This window comes from Cryptomeria japonica, chromosome 3, assembly GCF_030272615.1.
Source record: "Cryptomeria japonica chromosome 3, Sugi_1.0, whole genome shotgun sequence".
Classification (NCBI taxonomy): domain Eukaryota; kingdom Viridiplantae; phylum Streptophyta; class Pinopsida; order Cupressales; family Cupressaceae; genus Cryptomeria; species Cryptomeria japonica.
In genome coordinates, this window is record NC_081407.1 from 572,792,319 (window position 1) to 572,812,648 (window position 20,330).

Below are 20,330 nucleotides of genomic sequence, written 5' to 3' on the forward strand. Positions count from 1 at the left end.
GTGATCCAAATGAACAAAGTCAGTCTATGTTGTTGTATCTTTTGTGGATATATCTTTTGTAGTATGTCTTGTAGTTCAAAAGATAAAAAAAGTCTATACATAAAGACAAATTTGTTATACTCTTAGAGGTGGATTTCAAGAAGAAGGAAAGCTAACATCGACACTATCACATGTTCTCATTCTATTCTAGTGTTATGGATGTATGTGCTTGAATTATTTCACTATACACTAGCTGGATGAAGCGTGTGAATGTTAATCGGATCTAGTAAAGCATGTTTTGTGTAATGCATAGTGTGTCCCCACTCCTAGTGTAACATGTGGACTTTAGGACCTAGTTCACTATATGTTTGATTGAGTAACTTGCATGCAGACGACTTGCAAATAGTATTGAATATGATCTAGGTGGAGATGAAATAATTATTATTGAAATGCATATATATTATTGATCATATTCATTCCAATATGATTATATTATTGATGATGCATGAGGAATATCGATAACTAGCAAAAGTTGTATGAATTATCTATTCAATGTGAAAACTCAATTAAGGGTCTCATGCATAGTGTGAAGGTATTTTGAAGTTGAACATATTAGGAAGATGTTGAGGTTTCAGCCATGAAGGTCCACACAACATGTGTTTTGTAAATCTTAATGTATTTGTAATTGATGTCTCATATGTTGAGTTGGTGCTCAAATCTTGGATTAGGAGATTAGTGTCTCCAATAGGTTGGTGCCTGAAAATGTAATTGGGAAATGGTGTCTTTAGTAGATTGGTGCCTACTAAATATTGTTAGTTCTTCATATTTTTTGTGAGGTTGAATTTGGACAATAGATCCAATAACTATTATCATTGTGGTTTTTTTATTTTTGGGTTCCCACGTAAATATGGTGTTATTTGTGTTGATGTATTCTTGCTCATTTCTTAGTCATTTTTGTGATGCTTGGAGAAATTATTAATGGTAATTAGTGTCAATTTTTTTCTAGTTAACATATACTAATTCAACCCTCTTCTCATTCTATATGTGTGCTTAATGATTGGTATCAGAGCCAAGTTCCTTGGTAGAAGCTTAATAGCTTGAGGTAGATCCAAGATGGTACATTTAGTTTCTCAAGGTCTTTATTCAAACAAGGAACCTCTATTTGATGGATCCAACTATGCATTTTGGAGTGTAAGGATGGAAGCCTATTTGATGGCATTAGGGTTTGATGTTTGGCGAGAAGTTATGGGCTTCTATGAATTTCATGATAATCCCCCAAGAGATCAAGCTAGAAAGAAGGCTTGTGAAAATTATGCCAAGGCAATAAATGTTATCGTATGTGGTATGGCATAAACTGTACAATATATATTAAAAATGTGACAAGGTCAAACAAGCAAAGCTTCAAACCTATCGAGGTCAATTTGAGAGTCTAAAATGAAGGAAGAAGAAAACATTACTACCTTCCTACTTCAAGTTGATGAATAGTCAATACCATCACAAAACTTGGTAAAGAGATGAAAGCAATAGTGACTATGAAAAGGGTACTTAGATCCCTTCTCCCAAGGTTTGATCCCAAAGTTTATGTAGTTTAAGAGACTAAATATTTGAATGCCCTAACCATGGATGAATTACATGGAATTATGAATACATGTTAGATGAGGATTGATAATTACATATCTTCAAGGAAAGAACTAGCATTCAAAGTGTACAAGAAACAACAAGATCCAGACTCTGATGATAAATCATATTCGAAAGAAAGAGACTTTGTCAAAAAATTGCAAAGAGGTTCTAGAAAGTACAAAGGTGAATCACCATTCAATTATTTCCATTGTGGTGAAGTAGGTCATTTCATGGATAAGTATCCATATAGAGATTGTAATAATGAAGATAAAAAAATTGGAAGAAGTCCATGCCCAAAAAGAAGAACTTTTAGAAGAATCCAGAAGGTTTCTTCAGTAATGAAGCAAGCTATTCATCTGACAAAGATTATCAATATTCCTCTAGGATTGACGCTAAAAAGTCTCTATTCATGGCTATGGAAATTGTAGAAGGTGATGAAAAAGGTATGAAATCTGGAAATGAAGATGATGAGGTTGATCTTGTGAAAGAATGTGCCAACAAAGAAATCAAGAGACTAAAGAAAATAATTATAGAAGGAATCTTGAGAAAGCAGAGAATTTGGTCATTGATCTAAAAATATAGGTGGAAGAACAAAAGAGGATAGAAGAAGTTGTGACTAAAAGGTTACTGAGAAGAGATAAGAATAGTGAAATACTTGAATTAGAAGTTGTAATACTTAGAAAGGATTTCGAGAAAGAAAATAATCAACTAAAATTAAAGTTTGGAAAACACACAAAGATCTTAGATGAGAGAATAAGAAACTAAATATTTTCACACATCAAAACTAGTATTGGATTGGATGATATATAAAACAATAAGATGGCCATGCAGTCCATGAAGACAATTGCTAAGAATCTGAAGGAAAAAAGGCTCTAGAAGTTCAAGCAGAAGTTCAAGATTCAAACAATCCTAGGTGACCAAAGACAAAGAAGGAAGATGATAGATTTACTCAAGTACACAAACAATAAAAGAGATCTAGAAAGCAAAATTCAAGAGGAAAAGCATACAATACCTAGTCCATTTATTATGTTTCTAGTTACTATTTTAATTGCAATCAATTTGGTCACAAGACAATAAATTGTAGAAGGGTTTCTACAAGAAGGATAATTTTGTGAGCAAAAATACTTTTGCACCTTTATTTGATTTCAATATTGTTTTTCACAAATGCAATAATTTGTGGAATATTGCAACACACTATAGGGATAATTTCCTAAGTCCTCATAAGCTAGATATAAACAAAAATATTAGTTCAATGAATTGGAATAATGGAACAAAGAAAGCCTGGAAAGGGAAGCCAAAAGGAAAAATATTTAAAAAATTCTATGGTTACACAAATTGCACGTCATGCTCCAAAGGAAAATAATTTATGGATCATTGATAGTGGATGCAAAATTCATATGATTGAAGACAAAAGAAAATTCATGAATTTCAAAAAATTTGACACAGGAGCAGAGACACTTGGCAAAAAATTATTGGTAAGGGTACTTTGAGTCTTAATGGTGAAAAAACCAAAACCTATGATGTTGTATGTAGAAGGTTTGAAACATAATCTTCTATGTGTGATTTAGATGTGTGATAATAAATTTACAACATTTCATTCAATGCAAATGGGTGTGAGATCTGGAAAAATGGCATGGTGGATTGATTGTGGAAGGAAGCAGGATAGATAGTGATTTATATCATCTCAACAAATTCAATGGACATAAGTGTTTTGCAATACAAAGGGGAAAAAAATTGGCTTTTCTACAAAAGGTTGGGACTGTTGGCAATTTGGAGGAATTGATTATGTGTTGCATTGATGTCAACACTAGTTTGTTTGGTTGTCTACCGGGTTCCGGTAGAGTGGTTGGATTATGATGTTGATCTGGAGATCTTCTCCAGTATGTTCCAGTTGTTGGAATTGGTTTGGATAGGTTATTTGTGTGTTCCTGATGCGTATTTCATTCAATTGGTTCAGGATTTGATGATCTGGAAGCTATCATTTGTTCTAGTAAGCCTTTTGGTTACCGGTAAGGGTTTTCACCGGTAGAGCTTTGTCGAAGATCTTTTAAGTGGTGTTAGTGTGGCTTCTAGAAGGTTATCAAGATGCTAATGGTTATCTTGTTCGTGTTCCAGTTGGTCGGTGGTGTTTTATTTGGCTTATGGCGACCTATTTTAGGTCTGGTTCTATTATGTTAGGTTATGGACTGGTTTATGTAACGTGTTGGTTGATGCTCCCAATGCGTTACCAATTGGATTTATTGATTGGTTTATGTTGTTTCAGTCTTAGGCCAACTTTGTTTATCACTGGTTTGCGGGTTTATGTAACGAAATTATTTTATTATCTTTTAGGTGGCCGACCTAATTGTTTAGGTCTCGGGTTGGTATATATATGATGTAAGATCTCTTTCTAGATCATGGGTTATGGGATTATCTGTGTGTGAATAAGGTTATAGTCATATGCAGAGGTTTTGGTCAATCATAGGTGATCGAATTGGGTTTGTGTAAAAGGTTTAAGACCTCTGGTATTAAGCTTAACCAGAATTGTACTCAAGCATAGGAGATGTTATTCTTGCAGTTCATTCATCTTTTCGGATTGTAGTCTGGATTTCTTTTGTAGTCAGTGAGGCTCCTTTTGTGATGAATAGTGTGCTCTAGGTTGTTGGCCTTCCTGCATGTGCAGGCCCCTTATTGTAATATTTATTCATCTGATTAGTTGATAGATATTGTGGGTCTCCAATCCCATCGTGGTTTTTCCTCATTGAGGTTTTCCACGTATAAATTTGTGGTGTTATGGTGTTCATCTTTGTGGTTGCATTGTTACTTATTGTTGTCTGCTTTTGTGTTTACCGATTGCTGAGTTGTTGTGTTAATAAGGTTAAAATTCATCATTCCAGCTAAACACTGATTCACCCCCCCCCCCCCCCAACGCTCTCAATGTTCTTGGATCCCAACAGGGACATGTCAATTTTGATGATCTTAGAAAGATTAGTTCAAGTGATGCAGTAAGAAACATGCCAAAGATTAGGAAGCGTCCATCTACTAGTTGCAAACCATGTCATGAAGGAAATCTAAACAAGGACCAAATTTCCAACCAAGAAGTATTTGACTAAAAAACTATTAGATAAAATTCATACAAAATTGTGTCGACCAATGAGAACAAAGATTCTACAAGGTGACAACTATTTTATGATGTTCATTAATGATTATTCTAGAATGACTTGGATAACATTACTAAAAGAAAAATAAGAATTTCTTGAAAAAAAATTAAAGAATTTAAAGCAATGGAAAAGAAAGAGAGAGTGAGTACAATCAAATGTTTAAAATGAGATAGAGGCAAAGAATTTACTTCTGACAAATATGAAGTGTTATGTAAGAAGGGCGAAATCTGGAGACAATATTCTTCAACTTGGACTCCTCAATAAAATGAATTAGTAGAAAGAAAGAATGGGATTGTACAAGAGATGAAAAGAACAATGTTGAGCCAAGAAAAGCTACCAAATCTATATTGGAGAGAAGTTCAAATTGCAAAGTACGTTTTGAATAGAGAACAAATCAGGACAAGGACTTCTATAACACCATATGAACTATGGAAAGGGAGACCAACTTCTATCAAACATCTCGATATATTTTGATTAAGTGCTCTATCAAAAGGGGTGAAGAAATTTTGGTTAAATCTAGTTATTCTATGAGAAACAAGGCTTACGGATGTTATAATAATAGATTGCAAAGAATTGTTGAACATGCTAATGTGAGTATTGATGAGACAATATAGTCAAATGAAGATGACAATAATGAATCATTCCATAGTGGAAGTGAGTTGGCTAGAAGTGAATTGGAAAAATACAAGTACAAATAGTTTCACCAAATATGTTGAATAATTTTGAGGAACAAATTATTAGAGATAAAGATAGTGGAGTTTAGACCTAAAGAAGGATTGAATAGGTATACTTTTCTTTATTATCAAAAATTGAGCAAAGTACTCTTGCAGAAGGTAGAAAAGATGAGGGATGGTTAGAGATAGAGGGAGAGCTAATCAAACTGAAAAGAATGAAACTTTGAAACTTGTTCCAAGACCTAAGGACAAGAATGTCATAGGCAACAAATGGGTTTTTAGAAATAAACTGAATGAAGATGGAAAAGTGATCAAGAATATGACCAAACTTGTATGAAAAGAATATGCTCAAGTGAAAGGAGTTAATTTTGAGGAGACATTCACTCTGGGAGCAAGATTGGTGGCAATCAAAATGTTTCATACATTATTAGCTTTCAATAATTTCAAAGTATATCACATGGATGTCAAATCAACATTTCTAAATGGAGAGAAGTTTACATTGAACAACTGAAATGCTTTGAACTTTCAAAAAATCCATATTTCAAATACAAACTAAAGAAGACCCTCTATGGACTTAAGCAAGCTCTAAGAGCATGGTATTCAAGGTTGAACAAGTATCTACAATAGCAAGGCTTCAAGAGAGGTAGCGTAGATAGTAACCTATACACAAAAACTAAAGGTAATCAACTATTGATTTTTGTTTATGTGGATGATATTATTTTTGGAGATAGTAATGATGCAATGTGTAAGGAATTATAGGATGTTATGTCAATGCTTGGTGAATTATCTTTCTCTCTTGGTTTACAAATCTCTCAATCGAAAAAAATGTATATTAATATCCCAAACCAAGTATATAAAAGAAATGTTGGACAAGTTTAAGATGGAAGATTTCAAACTACTTAGTACACCCATTGTTAGTGGATGTAAATTGAACAAAGATAATGAGTCCACTTCAGCAAATCAAACTTTGTATAGATCAATGATTGCTAGCTTGTTGTATCTAACTACTTTTGGACTAGTTACAATGCATGCAGTAGGTGTGGTGGCTAGGTTTCAAGTAATACCTAAGGAAACCCATGTAAAAGTAGAAAAAACAATATTTAGATATCTAAAAGCTACGTTTGATTTTGGTATGTGGCATCCAAAGAGTGAAAAATTCAATTTGACAGCATACATAGATGCAGATTGGGTTGAAAGCATTTATGATAAGAAGACTACAAGTGGAGGAGATTGCTTCTTTGGTAACAACCTTGTCACATGGCTAAGAAAAAAACAAGATTCAATATATTCCTATCTAAAACAAAAGAAAAATATATTGCAATAGTTTCATATTGCACCTAGGTGCTTTGGATGAAATGAAATCTAAAGGAAAGTAAAATGGAGTTTGATGAGCCCTTCCCTATCCTTTGTGACAATGCAAGTTCTATAAACATCTCAAAGAATGTGGTAATGCATTCAAGGAGAAAACATATTGACCTAAGTGATGGATCAATATTGTGTCGAATATAGGCTCTAATGTATAATGTCCCTTTTAGGGATCTTCCTAATTTATGCCCTAAAACAACAATTCCAACTTAGGTTGAAGGATACAATTCATAAGTTTTGTAATAATATTGTCAACTATATAAGATAATCCTAGTTTAGGTCCTACAAATAATTTCAATTAATAGATATTGATATTGAAAATTATTAACTATTAATAAATCATGATAACATCTAGATCCATTACATGTTAGCTCTAAATATTAAAAAATTGTGATAACATAGAAACATCATTATTATTAAAGTAAAAATGCATCAATAGCATTAATTATTTCAAGGCATATTTCTATAGTAACTGTATTAAGAATGCATTGGAAATGTTTGCAGACAACATTCTCAAGGATGGTTGTCCTTTTATGAGAGCATGAGTGGAGATCCATCCAACCATCTTGGGGTGGCATACTTGAGAAGACCCTCAAGCCTAGAAGCACTCATATGCTTCTTCACCCACGCATATGCATCTCGAGGTGGCGTACTTGAAAAGTCATTCAAGTACAGGAGCACTAATTCACTTCCTAGCCCATGAACATGGTAGGATTTAAGGTCTACTGCATCCCTCATTCCACCTTGGAGGCACACCACCCTCCTTGATCAAATCCAAGAGCACGCATTCACCTCCCAATCCATGAGCATGGAAAGATCTCCAATCAATCCATCGCAAGGTAGTGTGCTTGATAAGACACATGAAGACAACCTTCCTCAACAAACCCAAGAGCACTCATACACCTCCCCACCCATGAGCATGCATCTTAGGGTGGCATGCTTGTTGAAGAGAATTTTGATACTTCACCTTGGGTGAACTTGAAAGGCAAGTTGCCCTTCCTAACTGCAAGTCATTTCGAATAAATTCAAAGCTGATTAACTATATCAACTTTCTATTAAATACTCTTAAAAGGAAACACAACCAAATTACTTATAATAAGCAATCACTTAATTATATATATATAATTCTTAAATTTATCTCACAATATTATTATTGATGAAGGCAGTATCCATTCCTGCCTCTTATGACCCAGTTTCCTTTTTATTTTTCAATTGATACCCTCTCTCATTGAAATGACTTCATTTTATATCTTTTTTTTATGCAAGAGAGACGCCTACTTATTAACCATCATCCTCTTTCCTCTTTGCAAGCGACATAGCTCTTCCTAACCGAGGATTACTTTGTTTTAAGATAAATTGCCTTTGTTTATAATTGTTGTCAATAAATCATGAAGGACCATTGCTAATTCATTTCTATTAATAATTTGTTGGTGTGCTAATTTTTCTTGCCCATGTTTAAAGGCAGTGATTGAATTTATTGAATGTTGTGATAAGTCTGTTTTTTCCTCATGGCAAGGGCATGAGAATACGCTCTTCCCAAGATTGCTTATCCAAAAGTAAGCTTAGATTAGGATGATCAAAAGAAATTATCCTCCCCAAGTGGCATCTTACATAGGCAAATTCTTCCTTTCAACCAAGTATTCAGGAATAACCTTGTTCCTTAATTTATTCTCTTGCATAAGGATAGGCTCAAAATCCAAAATTGACTTTCCTTCTATCCAATGGAGATAACTTTGGACATGGTGTAAAATGTTGACCCAACATCTTCTTGAGGCAAGATACATGGAAGACATTATGAATTCAACTATTTGTTGATAACTCCAATTTTTAAGAAACATTACCAATCATCTATAGAGTCTTATATGGGCTATAGAATCATGGCTTGAGTTTCTTAGAACCACTTCTCTTGATAGAAGATAGTTAATATTGTTGCAATATTAGGAAAACTAAGTTTCCCATTTCAAATGTATTTTCAATTCTTCTTCGGTCGGTATACATATTATATTGATTTTGTGCATGGTGCAACTTATCTTTGAGTGTATTTAAAATGTCTACTTTGTCACACCAAGTCTCTAGCTCCCAAAAGTTTATTTTCAATAAGAATTAAATTTTGAATGATGTCGCATCATACCCATATAATGCTTTGAAAGAACTAATCCCTATAGACATGTGATGAGTGGTATTATAATAATACTCTCCAATATGTAGACATTTGATCCATGCAGTTTTTTCCCTATGACATAGTTCCTTAAATATCCCTCAAGCCATTTATTGACAATTTTAGTCTCTCCATCAGTTTGTGGGTGGTAACTTGTACTTGGGGTGAATTTAGTACCAACTAGCTAGAAGAGCCCTTCCCAAAACAAACTAAAGAATCTAGTATCCCTATCATTGACAATATTGCTAGGTAAACCATGTAGTTTGAAAAAAAAATTAAAGAAGATATTTTTCAACTGAGATGGTCTATATTCAGTAGATATGGCAAGGAAATGGGCATATTTAGTCAATCGATCCACTACTATGTATATACAATATTTTCCTTGTACCTTCAAAAGCCCTATAATGAAATCCATTGGAATACTATCCCATTTTTTATTAGTTAAGGGTAAGGGTTAAGGTAATCTAGTGAGAAAGGTGTGTTCAGCTTTGTTCTTTTGACACAACATACATTCCCTAATGTGTTTCAAGACATCTCCTTTAATAAATTTCTACGAGAATATCTCCCTTATTTGCTTGTATTTTTTATAGAACACTTGATTACCTACTGAAAGAATGTCATGGGATACTCTTATCATCTTTTCTTTCATTTTTTATCTGAAAGTGATATATATTCTATTTTTATAGAAGATGGGCTCCTCAACCACTTTGTACTTTTCATCTTGTATTTTCTCCTCTAATATGTCACATGCCAATGCATCCTTGGCATATTTTGTAGTATTGAGTTCTTCCACTCTGTAGAGATATCAATCATAGAGCATAGATGGGGTCTTCAAGATAGAGCATCAAGTACAACAATATTTTCCCCCTTCATATATTCAATCTCAAAGTCATAGGCATGTAATTTGCTAACCCATTTCTATTGTCTGTCACTCAAATATTTTTGGTTCAAGAAATACCTTAGGCTATTATCACAATTTTTTACAGCAAACCAAGTACTACCTAAACTTTGTTAGGGCATACATAATTGCTAACATTTCCCTATCATAAATGGAGTAGTTCTTTTCAATCTATTTAAGTTTGTAGCTTTTGAAAGCTATAGGGTGTTTGTTTTGCATCAATACTACTCTAACACTCATAGAAGCATCACAATCTTGCTCAAATGGTAACGAGAAGTCTGGAATGGCTAATACTAGGCAGGAGATCATTATTTCCTTTATCTTTTCAAAAGCTTGTTAGGCCCTTAAACTCCATGAGAAAGCACCTTTCTTAGTTAGGTTTGTTAGTGGGGCGGTTAGCATTAAGAAGCCTTTAAAAAATCTTTTGTAATAGTTGCAAAGTTCTAGAAATTCCCTTAGATGAGTTAAGGGTCTTGGTTTTGGCCAATCTCTTATTGCTTTAATATTTTTTTCATCAATGTTGATTCCTTAGGCATTGATTTTGTGCCCTACATATAAAATATCATCCATTCTGAATTTGTACTTGAACATTTTGGCAAATAATGATTATTGTTCATGTATTCCCAATACTTCATTTATGTGCCTTAAGTGATCTTCCCAAGGTTTGCTAGAAATCCAAATGTAATCAAAAAACACCAATAAGCATTTTCTTAGTTGTTTGTTTAATAGGTGATTCATGTAAAATTGAAAAGTGGCAAAGGTGTTGGTTAGTCCAAATAGTAAGACTAGGAATTCAAAGTGACCAAAATCACATCTAAAGCTTGTTTTGGGGACAACATCTATCCTTACCTTGATTTGAGGATAACCAAAATTTAGGTCCATTTTTTAGACATATAGTAACCCATGAAGCTCATTGATTAACTCATCTACCCTAGTGATGGTATAACTATTTTAAATGGTTTTCTTATTAAGGGCCCTATAGTTAATACACACTCTCACTGTACCATCTTTCTTTTTAACTAACAGTACAGGAGAAGCAAAGGGGCTAGAACTGGGTTGAATATGCCCCATTTCTAATAATTCTTTAATGGTTTTATCATTTTCTTTATATTTTCTTGGGTGTCAATAGGGTGTGGTAATAACAAGTCTCATCCCTTCTTCAAATTTAATAGTATGTTCAAAACCCCTTTTTGGAGGAAGTATTGGTGGAATGTTGCTAAAACCTTCTTATGTTTGTTTAGGATAGGTTGGATGTCAACATATATAGTTTTGCCTTTGTTAGACAAAGATATGTCAAGTATATCATACATTGTGCTACCCAGCCTACTTGTCCATGTCTAAAGGGCCTTTCCATTCTTTTAGATGATACTACCCTTGGGGTCCTATGAAATAAATCTTATAAGATTACCTCTTAGTCGTTGTGTTGGAAACAAAGTTTATCTTTTGAAAGTCTTGGTAATATCTCCTTAAAGAATGCAACCAATGGATACCCAATACCACATCAATAACACCCATATTCACCACATAGAAGTCTTCCTTAATTTGATGTCTTCCTAATGTGGTGCTCAGTTGTTGGATCTTCTATGTCCATGAGGTAGAACCCATCTACCATGACCACCTTGAATCCTTCAAAGTCTTCAATTTCTAATTTCATCCTTGTCACCAAACCTCCATCAATGAAGTCATGGGTAGCACCACTATCTACTAGGACAATAACTATTTGTCCTCATAGAACACTATAAATTTGGAAAGGGTGGTGTTTGGGTGCCCTCAAGAGTGAGGCTAAGGTTTCATTTTCTTCATTGTCTTGCCTTCTTTATTTCCTTGAGTTTTTAATTCTTCTTCACTCATTTCTTCGTCCAATATAGCTTCCATGTTGTGTGTATATCCTCTTTTTGCACACATATGTCCTACCACCCATTTCTCCCTACATTAAAAACACAATCCCTTCATTTGAAGCTATGAATTGTCTTCCCATATTGTGTGTGGTCAAGGAGATAGTGGCATTTCTTGCCAATTTCGTTTATAAGAGGGTTGGTTATGTGACCTTGAAGGAATATTCTTTGAATGGATCCTTTCTTTTGTTGTTTTGATTGCTAGCCTCACAGCCTTTTGGATTAAATCTTGAAGAGATGTGGGGTCAAGGAAGCTCACCAAAACACAGATTAATTCTAATAGCCCTTCAATAAATAAGTATGTGAACCTTTTCTCGCTAATTCCATGTGCCATTACCCTTTTCTTGATAATTAAAGGTACCATGATTGAGATCTTTTGAAATTCAACCATATAATATTCTACTCATCCTTGTTTCAATTGAGCTAGTTCTTTGAAGTACCTTTGAAGATGCTTTTGATCAAATTGATCTATGAGCTTTTATGTAAACTTGTCGTAGGTTGTTATGTTTTGGTGTCCTTGATTAATGATACCATGATGCCACCAATCCTATGCAACTCCTTCCAAATGAAAAATGAAAAATTTGATAGCATCCTCTTCGGTCATGAGACTAAGGGAGAAATAGGTGTCCAACTTTTGGATCCATCAATGTGCAACAACTTCTCCCAATCCACCAAAGTCGGGGAAAGTCATTTTACTCACCCTTTGGCTAAGTCTTTGTTAGGTTGTCATTTTTTCCTTCTAGGGTTATTTTGTGCCCTAGAATAGCAATATTTCCTAAATGGCATATTTCTCCTAATTTCAAGAAGCATTCAAGAGTAGGCCATAGCATATTCATCAAAGTTATTAACTGGTGGATTAGTTTCTTCTTCTCCTTTGGCCCTTCCCTAGGTAAGAATGAGGGTCTTGTTAACCTAGGTGTAAACTCAATAGTGATCTATTGTTATTCTCCAAGTGATTAGAACTAGCATCCCTCCCATTACTTTGGTTGGGTCTAAGAGTATTGATTGTGTTATTCATGTTTTGTATGGTTTGGAGAAGTACTTGAGTTATCCTCTTGATTTGTTCCATGAAGGCAAGAGTTGTCCTCTCATTTTGTTCCATGAACACCCTCAACTCATTTCCTAGTTGTTCACCCATTTTATTGGCTTGAGTAGGGTTTTACTTGCTACAAGTTTCCTTCTTTCTCTTTCTAGTGCCCCTTGAACTCTTTGGCTTAATTGCATAAACTAATCTTCTTGATCCTCAGGCTAACAAGATTAAGGCTATGATACCAATTGCAATGTCCCTTCTTGGGATCTTCCCAATTTATGCCCTAGAATAACGGTTCCAACTTAGGTTCAAGGATATAATTCATAAGTTTTATAATACTATTGTCAACTATATAATATAATCCTAGTTCAAGTCCTACAAACAATAAAAAGTAATAGAGATTGATATTGAAAATTATGAGGTATTAAGAATTTGTGATAACATCTAAATTCATCAAGTGTTAGCATTAAATATTAAGAAATCTTGATAACATATTAAAATAATTCATATTTTAAGTCAAAATACATCAATAGCATTAATAATTATTCCAAGGCATACTCTCATAGTAATTGTATTAGGAATTTGTTAGAAATGTTTGCAAACTGCAATATCAAGGATGGATGTCCTTGTATTCCATGAGTGTGGATGGATCCCCATCCAACTATCTTAGGTGGCGTACTTGAGAAGACCATCAAGCCCAAGAGCACTCATATGCCTCCCAATCCACAAGCATGCATCTCGAGATTGCATACTTGAAAAGTCATTCAAGCCCAAAAGCACTCATTTGCCTTCTGGCCTATTAACATGGTAGGATCTCAAGTCCACTCAATCCACATTGGAGGCACACTATCCTCTGTGATCAAGCCCAAGAGTACTCATTTGCCTCTCAACCCACGAGCGTGACAAGATCTCCAATCCATCCATCTTGAGGTCGCATGCTTGATAAGGCACATGAAGACAACCTTCCTCAACAAGCCTAAGAACACTCATACACTTGCCAGCCCACAAGCTTGCATCTTGGGTTGGCATGCTTGATGAAGGTAAGGCCAGCACTTCAACTCTTGTGAACTCAAAAGGTTGATCATCATTCCTATTTGTAAGCCATTTCTAATATATTCAAAACCGATTAGCTATTTGAATTTACTATTAAATAAAAAAAAAATGTAATTAAATTACTTACAATGGGCAATCACTTAATCTCAAAAAATATATCTATGTATCTAATTATTTATAATCTAATATTATTATTAAACTTATCTCACTATTATTATTACTGAAGACTATTTAGACTATTTATTTCGGCCTTTTATGGCTATTTTCTTTTTATTTTCCATTTTTCACTTGATGCCCTCGCCAATTGAAATGACTCTCATTTTATATCTTTGTTTTGTGGAAGAGAGACACATCCATTTGTTAACCATCATCCCCTTTGCAAGGGACATACCTCTCCCTAACCATGTGTTGTTTTTCTTTAAGACCAATTGCCTTTGTTTAGAATTGCTGCCAGTAAACCATGAAGGATCGCTGCCAATATAATCTATTAATAATTTCACTTGCCCATGTTGCGGCTGAATTTATTGAATGTTGAGATAAGTCTATACAGTCATCACAGCGGGGGCATGACATAAAATCTTTAATTTTTTAAAATAAAGAGAATAATTTGCACTCTATTTTACCAATGGTGACGTCAAATCTATTGAAATTTATTTCATAAGAAAGATGGCAATCAAAAACCTTGGGAACATCATTACACACTTCATATAGATCAAAGTCTAGCTTAAAAATAACCATTCACCAATGGAGCAGCAATGACACCTTGATTTGTTAAATTTTATATATACAATTCAACAATTTTAACACATCCAAATTACATTCGTCTTTAAGAGCTTTACATACAATGACCTCACCAATGACAAATGTTCTGGCAATAATGTTATATTTCTAAATAAGAGGCAGAAATCATCGAAAATGTTTCACAATTTCACCAATCTCGATGCCAATGTCTATTAAGGAATCACCATATTATCATGTTTTAACAGTGATAAAAGTCAAACTATAAGCACAATTGATTATTTGCATTACACACATGTATGCCTTCGGGAATGCATCAGGTCTAAGTATGATAAATATGATATATAATCCATTCCCATTTATTATTAGCATGATAATTATTTTGAGAAAAAGAAAATCTTTATCAAAAAGTGAAATAATCATCGATTCCTTAATTCAATTGAAGATGGAATCGTACCAAGAGGATATCGTTGAGAAGGTTTGAGTTTTGACAGTATAAATTTACATGTCTCCAAAGTGAAACTACAGAAGCTTCTTCAGAAGTAGTATATGCCCAGTGGTCCAACTTTTTCAATGAAAAAAAGAGATTCCATCAAGTTTTTAATGCAACTCTAAAGCATCAATCCAAGATGCAGCAACAGAAATAGGGCGGTATGTACAAGACATCTTTCATTGCAGGTTAGAAGTTCCTATTTTGCAGCTTATTTTTTCCAAATCAAGCTCAACGCGCCCTGAGGAAACTCGAGCACAATATGTATCTTGCTTGTAAATTACATATATTCAATGCTCATAATCTTTACAGATAATGTTGGAACTGTTTGCAGAATGGGCAAGGGAGAAAATGTGAGGATGGCTGGCACAGAGCTTTCAATTTAGTTTGATCTTTCATTGTAATATTTTCACCTGGGTGATAGAGGGCTAACAACCCAACCAGTTATACTACGCTGTTTATTTGGCCTCAAGGGTTTTTGAGAGGCACTCTGTAGGCGTTCAAGTACAGAATATGTGATAAAGTCAGGTGTTAAGCCCTGCTGCTTCAGCTGGTCAAAAAGATTTAGAGCTTCACGTGACTTTCCTTCTTTTTCAAGACAATCAAGAAGAATATTGTAGGTGACGATATTTGGATAACAACCTTTATCCATCATTTCTTCAAATAACCTGCATGCCATCTCCAGCCGGCCTAACTTTCCAAAACATACTATTAGTGTACTGTACGTGACAACATCTGGGTTCAAGCCCTTTTCCTCCATCTCCTTGAAACGGAAATGGGCTTCATCTAGCTCACCATTCTTTCCAAGACAATTAATCAGAGAATTGTATGTAACAACATCAGGCTTGCATGACCCCTGCTCCATTTCATCAAATAGCTTACAAGCCCCATCTACATTGCCTGCTCTCCCAAAGCTTGAGATCAAAATATTGTACGTCATTATATCTGGAAGAGGACCCTCCTGTTTCATTTGTTCATAAAGAGAATAAATCAAGGGTATATTTTTTCTTTTCCCGAGGGCTGAGAATATAACATTATATGTGGTATTATCAATTTCCAAATCAGATTCCCGCATCTTATTCAAGAGGTCAATGGCCTCTTGTGTCTGACCTGCATTGCAAAGGTTCTCAAGCATTAAAAAACATGCAGTCCTGTCAGCTTTATATCCATTTTCCCACATAATGCAAAACAATTTATGGGCCTCTGCAGCGTGACCCAACTTGCTAATCCTTCTAACTAGAAATCCATAGATTGATGTATTCATAACACTCTTGGATAGTTTTATAACCTGATCTAACTTGCAAAGTTGGCCCTCTGTTGCCAAACCTTCCACAAGAACAGAGTATGTGAACTGGTTAGGGCAACAACCATTTTTAATCATATAACCAAACATTAAAATAGCTTTATCAACTCTATGATTTTTACAAAGTGCATGAAGTATTGTATTGTATGCCGTCAAATTTGGAGTGCACCCATTTGCAATCATCTCATCAAAAATGGCAAGGAATTCCTCCACTCGGTTTTTCGTCCCCAGCATTCGAATAAGTACGGTATATGTATACTCATCTGGCACACAGTGGTGTTTCTTCATTTCTCTAAAGAGCTTGAAAGTATTTTCAACCTGAAAGTTGAGAAATGTGTTTTTCCCACATCATTAACTTAAATTTTAAAAATATGGAATTGGGGAAAAACTTAAAATCAAGTAACTTAAAAGACAAATCTCAATGTTATAGTATAACATTATAATCAATTAAAATGCGAACAAAATTTTTAAATAAAAAATGGTAGAATCTCGAGAAGAATAGTTTAAGCAAAGTTGCATGGACATGGATACAAATACAGATACAGATACAGCTACAGATACGGTATTGGATACGGATGCAGCCATTTTTTAAGACCCCCAATATGGATACCGCTGGAATCAACATTCATAAAAAACCCAAACACATATTTAACACAATATAGACACAGAGACGCATAATTGCTTTTCATTACTTTAAAACCACTATAGACACATAATTGCTACATAGATAATTATAAGTTGATTTAACAATTTACAATATGCAAAAAAAAAAGTAGAATTGCATTTGAAGTAACAAAAAAATGGGTCACAGAAATGGAAAAACATTTCATTTGTCTTCTTCATTTGGTGCGAGTTTTGTTTATACCAAAAAAAAAATTGCATGATTGAAGTTTTTTTAAATTAAGTTTAGGACGATTTAAGTCAAATTTTAAAAAAATCAAATCACATAGTATCCGGCATGGTAGGGAAATCAAGGCTTTTTGGGTACGGTATCCGACATGTATCTACGCCGTATCGTATCCGTATCCGATATAGATACTGTTGTGCATTGCACACACTCCCCATCGCCGACAAGGTCCCCCTTGTTTCTTTTCCATTTTTCGTCTCGCCCGGTGTAGGATTTTGATTTTTATCCGCCATTTTTGAGATTCAGAGGTAGTAGTGAAGCAATGATTCTGCAAGAGAGTGAGCCCACCCGATTGGTTAAGTCTTGAGGAGTTCATAAGAGGTTAGGCATGATCCCGTCAGTAATGAGAGAATGGAATCAGCCCGTGCAAGGATGAGGCATCTGTTAGTTTTAAGTTGCAGGGCCAAGGGGTGGATTTGCTGAGAGTCGCACAATTTTAAATATTCAAAATCAATCCAAGGGAAACTAATTTTCGCGGGAGTCTAAAAATCGGCTAACTGGGCAAGAATGTCAGTTGTCCATGGGTTTGCAAAATGGCCTTTTAGGCCGAATTTGGCGTTGAACTCAAACTTTTCATTTTGTCCTCCCAGCCCGAAATTGGGCAAGCACATAGAAATCGCGCAAGTTAATAGAAAGGCGTTATTTTTTGAAAACTTTTCAAAATCACCTCCTCGCCCAAAATTGCCAATATGCAAGGCAACGTTAAACTCTTGACATTTGCAAAATGTCTTCCCAGCACGAAAATGGTGAAAAGCATTTTAATCCTCATAAACTTGTCAAAACGCCTCTTTAGGCCGAATTTTGAGAATATGTGAAACGACGTTAAACTTAAACACTTTGCAAAATCGCCCCCCAGCCCGAAAATCGCCAGAAAGGCGTTAAAAAGAAAAACTTGAAAACTTTTCAAAAGGTCGTTTTAGCCCAAAAATGGGCAAGCAAGTAAAATCACGAAACAAGTCTAAAAGGGGCATCACTTTATTGCACTTTTCAAAAGGTCTCTTCACCCCGAAATTGGGTAGCGTTAAGCTTAAAACCTTGCAAAAGGTCCCTTTTGCCCGAAAATGGGAAAACGGGTCACTTTAAAGGCATTTCGCAAAAAGACTTTTGACCCGAAAATGCAAGTAATGAGGAATGGCATCATTTTTTTAAAACTTGCAAAAGGTCTCTAAACCCCGAAAATACTAATAGAGAAAGGGCGTTAATTTTTAAACAAGTTTGCAAATAGTCTTCCTAGCCCCAAAATCGCCAAACATCATAAAATCGCGAAATAGGGAAGAGCGTCACTTTTATAAATCACTTTATAAGTTTGCATTTTATGCCTCTACCCCGAAAATCGCCAAGCAAGCGAAAATCACGAAGTTTGCAAAAAGTGGTTTCACCCCAAAATTGGGCAAGAAAGGAGAATCGTGAAGTTTGCATTTTATCATTTTAGCCCGAAAATGCAAGTCATAAGGTAGGGCGTCACTTTATAAGTGTGTGTTTTATGGTCTTAGCCCGAAAATTGATAGACACATGAAAATCGCGAAGGCAGAGGAAGGCGTTTTAGCATTTGCATTTTATTCTCCCAACCCGAAAATGCAAGTCATAAGGCAGGGCGTCACTTTATAAGTGTGAGTTTTATGGTCTTAGCCCGAAAATTGGCAAACACATGAAAGTCGCGAAGACAGAGGAAGGCATTTTAGCATTTGCATTTTATTCTCCCAACCCGAAAATGCAGTATAACGTATGAAAGGCGTCAAAACATTTGCAACCTGCCTTTCTCAGCCGAAAGTAGGGCATCACGACTTTTTCCTAATAGGGCATTGTTGACTTCGAACTTGGCAAGAGCCTCCATCCAGCCAAAATTCGCGTGATAGGGTTTTATCTCAACACTTTCAAAAGGCCTCTCCAGGCCGAAAACGCGAGTTAGGGAAAAGTAGAAAGGCATTACACTTTGCAAAATCGCCCAAGTCTCCGAGATTTCAAGAATCACACTTTGCAGAAGGTCATTTTTGGCCGAAGATTATCCCGCGTTGGGCCATCCGCTAGGTAAGATTCGATTCTCTCCTTCAAATCATTAATTTATGCAAAATTGGTCATGATTTTTGAAAGTATCAAGCGTAGCATGCAATAACAAAACCGGCTCGGAAAATTGACCGTTGAAATAAAATTCAGACAGAGAAAAATTTTAAAAACTGAACTTAGGCAAAACTCTTTTCCAAGTACGAAAAATTGGCAATCATTAAAGCATCTGAGCCCTGAGTCGCAAGATTGAACATTTGCCCGTGCCATCAAAATTGATCGGAAGCGACATCTTTTGGAACCCACTCCAAGCAGCAAATTTAAACAGAACCAGCTTAATTTCCTATTTCAAGTACCATTTCATTTCCAAATAATCAAGCTCGTTTTATTGAATCGTCATGCTTTTTCAAATTCGATGTTTCCATTGATCATTGGTTTTATGCGCTAACGTCGTCCTCTGTTTTGGCTAACCCGTTCGGTTCCTTTATCTCGTCTCGTAATCCATGTCCGGTTGTGCAGGATAGATGCCTAGATCGGCGGTTGAATCCTCAAAGACTCCTGGTGCAACCGGAACATCTCGGGTTTTCAAGTCTGACATTCCCCGCAGAGGTGAGAAAATGAAGTACCAATACCAAAGGGGAGAAGTTAGGGAGTCGAAGGTCCAAAGCGTATGGGAGAACATAGGTGACACGGATTTGGGCCACATAGACATTCAAGATTTTAGGAAGGTATACTCTCCAAACGCCTATGGCAAGCCCAGGTGGATGATGGAGAGTGGTATTGCTCAGGCAGCAGGTTTCCCTCCAGCTATGCAAAATTATGAACTAGTGGTTGAGGCTGCCAGACATTATCAGCCAGAAACCAAATTAGTGGTCCTAGAGGGGATGGTGCTAGCTGATTTCACACCCAAGGCCATTGGGGAGGCATTTGATATCCCATTTCCCGATAATCCTGTTGCTACAACTATTGATGAGGCACAGGTTGCTTATGAGATGAATCCTGCTAAATGCAAGACATTGATAAACGAAGAATGGTACAAAGAAAGAAGACCCCCAAGCATTAGGATCAGTAAAAAGACC

General features: G+C 35.3%; 1 protein-coding gene across 2 annotated transcripts in view; it reads right to left on the reverse strand.

Moving 5' to 3' along the window:
- Positions 1-14,880: 14,880 nt before the first annotated feature.
- Positions 14,881-20,330, reverse strand: part of LOC131075680 (pentatricopeptide repeat-containing protein At1g51965, mitochondrial) — a 115,393-nt gene continuing 109,943 nt past the window's right edge. For both annotated transcript variants that reach the window (XM_058012535.2, XM_058012534.2), the window contains one exon: positions 14,881-16,661. In XM_058012535.2, coding sequence (XP_057868518.2) covers positions 15,450-16,661 — 1,212 coding nt within the window. In that variant the 3' untranslated portion in view covers positions 14,881-15,449. The remainder of the gene's footprint in view (positions 16,662-20,330) is intronic.